The sequence below is a fragment of the Poromitra crassiceps genome, assembly GCF_964638095.1.
Source record: "Poromitra crassiceps genome assembly, contig: HAP1_SCAFFOLD_265, whole genome shotgun sequence".
Taxonomy (NCBI): Eukaryota; Metazoa; Chordata; class Actinopteri; order Beryciformes; family Melamphaidae; genus Poromitra; species Poromitra crassiceps.
The window spans coordinates 25,107-36,390 of record NW_028152132.1 but is presented as its reverse complement, the minus strand read 5'-3'; the positions used below and the strand labels follow the sequence as shown (position 1 = coordinate 36,390).

General features: G+C 47.8%; 1 protein-coding gene across 1 annotated transcript; it reads left to right on the top strand.

Moving 5' to 3' along the window:
* Window positions 1-395: 395 nt before the first annotated feature.
* LOC310770941 (cytochrome c oxidase assembly factor 6 homolog) lies at window positions 396-11,037 on the top strand (the record flags this gene model as incomplete). The annotated part of the gene is made up of 2 exons (XM_083663639.1): window positions 396-539; window positions 10,920-11,037. The coding sequence occupies 2 exons, from the start codon at window positions 396-398 to the stop codon at window positions 11,016-11,018; spliced, it is 243 nt and encodes an 80-aa protein (XP_083519765.1). The 3' UTR covers window positions 11,019-11,037.
* Between the last annotated feature and the right edge of the window lie 247 nt (window positions 11,038-11,284).

Genomic DNA, 11,284 nt, shown 5'->3' with positions numbered 1-11,284 from the left:
CATCATCAGTGACTGTTCATCACTGTTGTACAGTTCTTTCTTCTGTCTGTGATGTTACATAGTCATCATCAGTGACTGTTCATCACTGTTGTACAGTTCTTTCTTCTGTCTGTGACGTTATGTAGCGCGGGCGAGTGTGTTTGACGTATGCATGTGATTTTCTTTGTGTCTGACTGAGAGGGAGAGAGCAAGAGGAAACGCTGAAGCCAGTCTCATGCCAGCAGCTTAAAAACAACACTTTAACGTTTATACTCTATGTTCACAATATAGTCATTTACTACATCCCACGTGGAACAAGCCGTGACACATTGAGTATATATACATGGTCCAGCCCTAGGTCTAACCCAGCCTTGCCCTGTTGTCCCCCCCCCCCCCACCACCACAGCAAAGCAGCGATGACGGCTCCGAGCTCGGCAGAGAGGAAGGCCTGCTGGAGCGCCAGGGACCGGCTGTGGAAGTGTCTGGACGACAGTGAGGACCAGCCCGCGCCCTGCCAGAGCCTCCAGAAGGAGTTTGAGACCATCTGCCCGGCTCAGTGGGTAAAGAGTCCGCTCTGTTCACCTCTGGGATCCTCGCTGTAACCTGTGTATGCTGGTGCTGCCCGGAGCCCATCAGGTTAACTCATTCCCCGCCATTGGCCTCTTTTAACGTAATTTAAGAGACAGCGCTTCCCCGCCATTGACCTCTTTAGACGTCAACCCGTCTTTTCACCGTCATGCGATGGATGGCGCTCTTGGCCACCTTACGAAGTGCTATTATACTCTCTATACTCAGAGTCACTGTCATACAAAACCAGCAAGCGTTTCTCCGCAAAAATCTCCCTTCATTGAGGAAGCTCGTAAAACACGTCCAGCCTGGTGCCTCAAAGTGCTGCAGTGAACAACTTCCCCCCGAGCTCCACGCGCTGTCACACGGGCTCGTGACAGTCACTCAACGCGGAAGGATTTCTTTCACCAGAGAAGCTGGTAAACAACAAGTAAACAACGCACACCAATCACTTCTCCTGTCAGTTAGATTAGTAATCCGCTTTGTGAACCCTCACATAGTGTACATTTCAGCGGTCAAATCTGCCCCCAGACCTGGTAGAACGCGTTGTCCTCCACGCAGCTAATAATAATTCATTTATTTTATATAGCGCTTTTCAATGACCCAAAGCCGCTTACAGTAAGAGTCGACAGAAAACAAGGAAAATATAAACGAGCAACAGGCAACAGATACAAATAACAATGAAGATGTCTAGTCAGGATATATGGAAAAACAGAGGGGAGGGAGGGAGCGTGAGGGAGGGACAGGGGAGAGAGGGAAGGAGAGATGGAGGTGGTGAGGGTGGAGGAGGTGTGTAACGACGCATTATGTAATAACTGCACATTATGTAATAAAATTGCAAAATGTAATAAAACCTCACTTTCAATATGTAATAACGACGCATTATGTAATAATATGCGCAATATGTAATAAATCGCCTGAACGCAATATGTAATAACGTTTGACGCATTTTGTAATAAATCTATTACATATTGCGCAGATTATTACATATTGCGGGGGTTGCACTTTATTCTGGTTGAAAATGTAATAAGTGACGCATTATGTAACAAAATTAGAAAATGCACTGACTTTGTCATTTTGGGGGGGGAGTAGGCTAATAAATATATTATGTGTCAAAACCAGTCAAGCAACTAGATAGCCTATCTATTAGTGATGCGCGGGTCACCCAGAACCCGCCGGGTCCCGCCGGCTGGGCCGCCCCCGCAGGCGGACTGGGTTGGCAAATTATGAAAATATCACGGGTGCGGGCGGGGCAGGCTCAGAACATGACAAAGCAACATTATTAAATCATTTACAGCAGTGAAACACGCAGAGTAATTAACCTTAAAGACGTTAACTCTCTCTCACACGTAGGTACACACAATCAGACAGACTCCTGCTGCACTCTCTATAGCCTACATGGAGTAAAGAAACGCTTCAATGAGGTAGCCTATGTGCTCTCAAAACAAACATTTTGGAAGGATTATTCGCTGTAATTATTATTTGAAGTGTCCATATAATGCCACTGCAGATTTTCTGTTGTGGACTCGACTGTGATCTATTTGTCAACTTTACTGCAACGTGAGTAGGCTGTGAACAATTGAGTGCGCATGAGGTAATTAAAAGAAATCAGACAGCGAGTCTAGCCATATCTGCAAGCCGTGTGCGCACCTGCTGCACTACTACGTTTAGTAGCCTACTACTGCAACATGGCCAATTGAGAGCGCATGAGGTAATTAAAATAAATGGGGAAGAATAAGAACTGTTTCTGTAGCCTGCCTAGTGCCTACCTCTATACCTGCTACCTCCATTTGAAACACTGCGGTCACCCCATCCGCACTTTGGGGAAGCGTAGTCGGTCACGCTATCTGAAGACCATGGATTAATTGAAGAAAGATCGACATGAAAGCAGCAGCGCAACTCATCCAGAGCACTAGGCTACAACTGTTGTCGCGCAGGCAGCATGTGAGTGTCTGTGTGTGTGTGTGTGTGTGTGAGAGAGAGAGAGGGGGGAGAGAGACAGAGTTATTAGCTGCTTTGCACACCTTGGAAGCTCTGCTGTGCTCCTCCTGAGTCCGGAGACATATTACATTAAATTGGCCGTTGCGGGCTGCTGGGTTGGGCTGGGTTCGGAATTTTCAGATATTTTAACGGGCTGGGCGGGGTGGGCTGGCTCCAATGACGGGTTGGGTTGGGGCGGGCCTTAAAAAACCCTGACCCGCGCATCACTACTATCTATAGTTGTTCAGCTGACGACAAACTGAATCTATAGTGACAACAGTCCGCTCGGGTAGGCTACACCTTCTCTCTCAGCTTGCTGTCGCACTTTTATTTATGGTAAAACAGCGGAGACAGTAAAACCCGACACTTGCATTTCAGTTCTGGCCTTTGATCTAAGTGATAGAAGCGTGGTTGACATAGCCGCATTTACTGCCTCAATCCATAGATTACAGGGCCATTTAAACATAGGAAATCCATTAAGAATTGAGGATTGCAGAGACATTTATGAATTGTCTGATACGCACAGGGTTTTTTGGCTCCCCAATTCTGTTCTTCGGGCTCTCCCCCGTTCCCCACTCCTCCCCACCGTCGCCGCGCTCCCCCCGCCCGCTCTACTCACCTTTGGCAAAAAAAAGACCCCTCATGTCTAGAAAGGTAAAACCGGAAAATATCCTGCTCTGGCTGGCCGCACATGGTCCAGACTTCATGTTTAGAATGCGTTTCTTCATGTTTAGAATGCACGCTTCCATGTCAACTCAAATATCACTTAAATATCAAATAAAAATAAAACAGACAGACAGACGGCACCGAAAACATAACCTCCACCGAGGACTGCGCAAGACGCTCTGCATCGATTGATGAACATTTCAGCACCACCGCCGATGGACAGCGACATGCTGTCACAGACGATGCGGTCTGCCCATGTCACACACACCCTGCTGTGAAGCTCGATTAAAATATAAAAACAAATCTCTAAATCTAAATCCTGCTTTGCAGATAAACATTTTATTCACATGCCTTTCAACATGTTGCCTTTGCCAGAGCCATTCGTTCAGGTGTCTCCTCATATAGACGCATGGGTCAGCATGGCCGGGGGAAATCCTAACACTGATAGACAATTGTCAAGGATGTGACGTCATGGTTTTACGACACTACCGTAAGTGGTGCGGGTATTTACGTCAGTTGTTGACGGACTGTCGGCAGATCATGTTTTGGTACTAGCAATAAAGCAGCAGCTCACTCTCTCTCTGAGGAAACATCTCAACATCCTTTTATTCCAGCACCGTCATTCATTACATGGTGTCAGAAGTGGTTGAGGAATGGCCAAGTTTAACCCACCGGAGGGTTTTTGTTTTGAAAAACCCGCAGAAGGGCCCGATTGGAAGAAGCGTTTCACCCGGTTCAGGATAGCCACTAAACTGGACAAGGAGAGCGGCCCAGTTCAAGTGAGCACGCTGGTGTATGCACTCGGGAAAGAAGCAGAGAACATTCTGAGCACTTTCACCTACGGAGATGGAGAAGATGAGTCAAAGTATGACAAGGTACTAGCGAAGTTTGATGCATATTGCATACCGAGGCGTAACGTCATCCATGAACGTGCATGCTTCAATCAGCGAGTGCAGCGCCCAGGCGAGCGTGCAGAGACATTTATCCGTGCGCTGTATGAACTGTCAGAGCACTGCCAATACAGTGCCCATCGGGATGAACTCATTCAGGACAGAATTGTGGTGGGCATCCTGGATAAAGGGCTGTCTATGAGGCTACAGATGATCCCGACCCTCACTTTGGGGGTGACCGTGCAAGAGGTGCGGCAGTCGGAGGAGGTGAAAGAGCAAGTGGGCCAGCAGGGAGAGCAGGCCTGTGCTATACAGGAGGTGGCACAAATACCCGGCGGCAGCGTGAACACAAGATGGCGGCGGCCGCAGTGGGACAAGTCGAGGGACAGTCACAGAGACAGTGACAATGATCGCAGAAAGTGCGGGAGGTGTGGAAAAACAACACACAGCCAGCAAGAAAGATGTCCAGCAATGAGGTCTACGTGCAACAAGTGTGGCAAAAGTGGACACTGGGAGAGGGTATGTAAGAGCAGGCTGGTGAGTGAAGTGACAGGCTGAAGCTGAGGAAGATGGCCACTACTATCTAGGCTCAGTTGATAGCACACCTCCTGATAATGATGATTGGACAGTGACACTGAACATAGGCAGCAGCGAGCCTGTTAATTTTAAGATAGACACAGGGGCGGATTGTTGTATCATAAGTGAAACAGTGTTCAAAATGCTGCAGCCGGGTCTTACACTGTGCAAAGAAAGTGCTGAGCGGCCCAGGGGGTGGTTTAAACTGTTTAGGGCAGTTTACAACTCAGGCCAGCTATAAGGGCAAGACGTACACATTCAGGCTCTATGTTATTAGGGGGGCAAGCGTAAATAGCCTTCTCAGCAGGCCGGTAGCTCTAGCTATGGGGCTAGGTAAGTGAGGTCAGTACTGAACAGGAGTTTGGCCTACTCAAAACACAGCCAGTGAAAATAGTGCTGAAGGAAGATGCCCAGCCCTATGCAGTGTGCACTGCGCGCAGAGTCCCCATACCCCTCCTCAGTGCAGTAAAAGAGGAGTTAGAACGGATGGAGGCCAATGACATTATCGAGGCTGTGACTGAACCAACAGAGTGGTGCGCCGCTATGGTGCCAGTTCCGAAAAAGTCTGGAAAAGCACGCATCTGTGTTGATCTAAAGAAACTCAATAAAGCTGTCAAGAGAGAGAGGTTCATCCTCCCAACATCAGAGGAAATGACAGCTAAACTCAGTGGTTCAACAGTCTTCTCATCGCTAGACGCAGCCTCTGGATTCTGGCAAATCCCACTAGAGAAAGACAGCCAGCGGTTGACCACCTTCATAACACCGTATGGAAGGTACTGTTTTAAACGTCTTCCTTTTGGGATCACCAGCGCACCCGAGATCTTCCAAAGAAAAATGATGGAGACATTGGAAGGGCTGCTGGGAGTTGCCGTCTACATGGACGACATCATTGTCCATGGCAAGGACATGAGTGAGCATGATGAGCGGCTGCAGAAGGTCTTTGAGCGACTGGAGACGGCAGGCCTGAAACTGAACACAGAGAAGTGCATGCTGAAGAAAGGGGAGCTACACTTCCTGGGTCAGGGGATCAACAGAGACGGTGTGCGAGCTGACCCGACCAAAGTGTCAGCTATAAGTGAACTTGACCCACCAGAGAATGTCCAAGAGCTAAAGAGAGCACTCGGCATGATCAACTATCTAGGGAAATATATTCCCGATCTGGCTACTGTGGGCCAGCCTATGTATGAGCTGTTAAAATCGGACTCAGTGTGGATGTGGAGTCCAGCACAGCAGGCGGCTTTTGAAAAAGTGAAAGAACTCCTCACAACGTCACCTACCCTGGTGCACTACGATGTGCACAAACCCACAGTTGTTTCGGCAGATGCTAGCAGCTACGGCATAGGCGGCGTCCTGTTACAGCTCCATGGCGAGGACTGGAGGCCGGTGGCATACTGTTCGAGGCGACTAACAGACCAGGTATGCACAAATTGAAAAAGAGTGCCTGGCGAGCGTGTGGGCGTGTGAGAGGTTTGAGATGTACCTTTACGGCCTGCCAGCATTCAAACTGATCACAGACCACAAGCCCCTCATTCCACTGATGAACTCTAGAGATCTCGACAATGTGCCGATCCGCTGCCAAAGACTTCTCATGCGGTTGATGAGGATCAACCTGGAAGCGGAGTATGCACCGGGGAAGACCCTAGTGACAGACATGCTCTCCAGGAGCCCGCAGAGTGACACAGAGCACAACAGAGACAGTCACACAGACGTGGAGTGCTACGTTGCAGCCGTGATCAGCAGTGTGCCGGCGTCACCACGAAAGATGGACATGATCCGAGCAGAGACGGCAGCAGACGGGCAGCTTCAGGAGGTGATCAGGTACATACAGGGGGGGTGGCCTGGACACATAACACACATACAGGGGGGTGTTAGGGAGTACTTTCCTGTGAGAGATGAACTGTCTGTGTATGAGGGGTTAGTGGTGAGAAGGAGCAGGATAGTAATACCTGAGAAAATGAGACAAGAGACACTAGAACGCATACATGAGGGCCATCAGGGGCTTAGTAAGTGCCATGGCAGAGCCAACACTTCAGTGTGGTGGCCCGGCATGGCGTCACAGATCACACACAAGGTTGAAAACTGCATGTACTGTCGAGAGCAGAGAAGAGCACAGATCAGGGAGCCTCTCTTGTCAACACCTCTCCCAGACAGGCCATGGATGAAAATAGGCATAGATTTGTGTGAACATGATAAGGGCAGCTTCCTAGTCATAGCAGATTATTATTCTAGGTACCTGGAGATACTCCACATGCCAACTACAACAAGTGCACAGGTAGCCTTGAAGCTGAGGGCGACATTTGCCCGGTACGGAATACCGGAGGAGGTCATTAGTGACAACGGGCCACAGTTTAGCAGTGAGATGTTCCAGGATCTGGCCCGTGAGATGGACTTCAAGCACACAACCTCTAGCCCCCATAATCCACAGGGAAACGGACATGCAGAGCGTGCAGTCCAAACAGCTAAGAGGATTCTGAAACAGAAAGATCCCCTGCTGGCTCTCATTGTCTACAGATCCTCCCCACACAGCAGCACAGGTGTTAGCCCGGCTGAGCTCCTGATGGGCCGGAAGATCAGGACGACCCTGCCCATCCTAGCCAATAATCTGCAACCAAAGAGGCCCAGCAGTCTGCACGTCAGAGCTAAAGATGCTGAGGAGAAAAGTAAACAAGCCTACTACTACAACAAGCGTCATGGGGTGAGACAGCTCGCACCACTACAGCACGGAGACCATGTTCTGACAAGGCTGGACCACCAGAAGGCCTGGATGACACCTGCGGTGGTGGCAGGTGAGAGCACCACACAGAGGTCATACCTCATCGAGACGGAGCAGGGAGCTCGGTTCAGGCGAAATCGTCGCCATCTCTAAGCGGTGCCCGTTGCGGGGCCCCCAGTGGAGGCCAATACAGACCCCGGACATGACCCACTAGGTGTTCAGGTGAGCCCAGAACATAGCTCACCTGGTCCAGAAATGAACACTGATGGACTGTTGCGAACCAGGTCTGGGAGATCTGTTAAACCTGTCCAGAGACTAAATTTGTGAAGTTGTTGAAAAAAAAAAAAAAAAAGTGAAATGGAGTGTTCAATGCCATGTGTTTTGTATTGAAAAAAAAATGGACTGTTCAATGCCATGTGTTTTGTATTGGAAAAAAAAGAGAGTAAGAGACTGTTAAAAATATTTATTATTGTTATTGAGCATGGGGATATGAGCCATATGTAAAAGGGAGAGAGGTCAAGTATGTGACATCATGGTTTTACGACACTACCGTAAGTGGTGCGGGTATTTACGTCAGTTGTTGACGGACTGTCGGCAGATCATGTTTTGGTACTAGCAATAAAGCAGCAGCTCACTCTCTCTCTGAGGAAACGTCTCGACATCCTTTTATTCCAGCACCGTCATTCATTACAACAATGATGGCAGATGATGATGGTACCACTGAAATATTCTTACCGACGGTGTAAAGCAGCTACGTGGTTTCGTCCTTTAATGATTTTCATGAAAATTGGTGGGTGTAGCATGGGCCAATGAGACGCATAGCCTATTGAGGAGCCCATTCTCCAATAGTTTTGATGAAGGATTTAGTCTGAAAATCTCAAGGTTTTTTCTAAAGAGAACATCATGATCAAACAAAATATAATTAAAACTGATTTTAAATTAACAAAAAACCATAACACGTTGCTTGCTGGCTCGCAGCAGTTAAATGTCTAAATGCTTGCCGATTTAAATCAAATGTGCATTGTCTCTCCAAATGCATGAGTCAGCAGCCAAAGAAATCCGTGCGTAATATCAGACAATTCATAAACGTCTCTGCAATCCTCAATTCTTAATGGATTTCTTATGTTTAAATGGCCCTGTAATCTATGGATTGAGGCAGTAAATTTGGCTATGTCAACCACGCTTCTATCACTTGTCGATCAAAGGCCAGAACTGAAATGCAAGTGTCGGGTTTTACGGTCTATGCCTGCTGGTTTACCATAAAGAAAATTGCCACAGCAAGCTGAGAGAGAAGCTGTAGCCTACCCGATCGGACTGTTGTCACTATAGATTCAGTTCGTCATCAGCTGAACAACTATAGATAGGCTAGTTGCTTGACTGGTTTTGACACAAAATATATATTTATTAGCCTACTCCCCCCCCAATGACAAAGTCAGTGCATTTTCTAATTTTGTTACATAATGCGTCACTTATTACATTTTCAACCAGAAGAAAGTGCAACCCCCGCAATATGTAATAATCTGCGCAATATGTAATAGATTTATTTAAAAATGCGTCAAACGTTATTACATATTGCGTTCAGGTGATTTATTACATATTGCGCATACATAATGCGTTGTTATTATATATTGAAAGTGAGATTTTATTACATTTTGCGATTTTATTACATAATGTGCAGTTATTACATAATGCGTCGTTACAAGGTGGTTAACGGTAGGGCAGATTGTAAGTTTGGGATAAGCTTGGGGTGCTGCTCTGGAGAATGCTCGGTCACCAAAGCTTTTGAGTTTGGATGGTGGGCTGGTGAGGGTAGCAGTGGAAGAGGATCGGAGGGTTCGGGAGGGGCGATGGGGGAGGAGGAGGTCAGTCAGATGAGGGGCGGCCAGGCTGTGGAGGGCTTTAAAGGTGAGGAGGAGCAATTTGAAGCTGACCCAGGTTAGAAAATCACTGAAAATGCCCAGACAGAAACCCTGGCGCTGGCTGGCGACTTTTCCTTTGAAACCCTGGCGGGGAATGAGTTAAATCAGGGGTGTCAAACATGCGGCCTGGGTGCCCGGCAGAACCGGCCCGCCAAAGGGTCCAGTCCGGCCCACAGGATGACTTTGCAAAGTGTGAAAATTGCACTGAGAAGTCCTTCAATCCAATGCGATGCACTTGTGAAGGATGAGAGGTTTCAGGAGCAAGTTAAATATTAAGTAGCCTATTCATGTTTTCTGTCACTAAATGGTCAACTATTTTCATTAACCTTGACTATAGAAGATTGCACAGTTGCCGTCAATTGTAACGCACAGTTACAGACAGTAGATTTGATCATTTGTTTGCTGGTAGCTGAGATAACCCTATGTGAAAATGTGTTCTTAAAATGTACTTGTCAGCCCAATTCTTTACAGTCAAAGAATCAGGAAATTTGTGAGGTTTTGTCATTTATAGATTATTGTTGATTTAATTTGTCTGGCCCGCTTGAGACATTAGGTCACATGTGGCCTGTGAACTCAAATGAGTTTGACAGCCTCCTGGGTTAAAGCATAGCACACTGCCTCTCATCTCTCCCTGCAGGTGAAGTACTTCACCAAGAGGAGAGACTTCCTGAAGTAACTGCCTCTCATCTCTCCCTGCAGGTGAAGTACTTCACCAAGAGGAGAGACTTCCTGAAGTAACTGCCTCTCATCTCTCCCTGCAGGTGAAGTACTTCACCAAGAGGAGAGACTTCCTGAAGTAACTGCCTCTCATCTCTCCCTGCAGGTGAAGTACTTCACCAAGAGGAGAGACTTCCTGAAGTAACTGCCTCTCATCTCTCCCTGCAGGTGAAGTACTTCACCAAGAGGAGAGACTTCCTGAAGTAACTGCCTCTCATCTCTCCCTGCAGGTGAAGTACTTCACCAAGAGGAGAGACTTCCTGAAGTAACTGCCTCTCATCTCTCCCTGCAGGTGAAGTACTTCACCAAGAGGAGAGACTTCCTGAAGTAACTGCCTCTCATCTCTCCCTGCAGGTGAAGTACTTCACCAAGAGGAGAGACTTCCTGAAGTAACTGCCTCTCATCTCTCCCTGCAGGTGAAGTACTTCACCAAGAGGAGGGACTTCCTGAAGTAACTGCCTCTCATCTCTCCCTGCAGGTGAAGTACTTCACCAAGAGGAGGGACTTCCTGAAGTAACTGCCTCTCATCTCTCCCTGCAGGTGAAGTACTTCACCAAGAGGAGAGACTTCCTGAAGTAACTGCCTCTCATCTCTCCCTGCAGGTGAAATACTTCACCAAGAGGAGAGACTTCCTGAAGTAACTGCCTCTCATCTCTCCCTGCAGGTGAAGTACTTCACCAAGAGGAGAGACTTCCTGAAGTAACTGCCTCTCATCTCTCCCTGCAGGTGAAGTACTTCACCAAGAGGAGAGACTTCCTGAAGTAACTGCCTCTCATCTCTCCCTGCAGGTGAAGTACTTCACCAAGAGGAGAGACTTCCTGAAGTAACTGCCTCTCATCTCTCTCTGCAGGTGAAGTACTTCACCAAGAGGAGATACTTCCTGAAGTAACTGCCTCTCATCTCTCCCTGCAGGTGAAGTACTTCGCCAAGAGGAGGGACTTCCTGAAGTACAAGGAGAGAATGGAGACAGAGGGCTTCACACCTGCAGAAGGCCCGCGGCAGCCCTCCTAACCTCCAGACAGATCCGAACACGTCAGGGACTCCGGTTTCTCCTGGACCTGTGCAGATGTGCAGGGTTCCCACTGTCATGAAAAATCTGGCAAAGTCGTGGAATTTCAAAATGTCATTTCCCAGGCCTGGGAAACTCATGGAATTTGTCAAATCCTTGAAACTTTTACGAAAAGTCGTGGAATTGAGTTACAATAGTAATCTTCCACGTAAAGTAACACAACAGCAAATTTATTTTCTGTAGCTGTTGACGTAACGTAGCCCTGTGT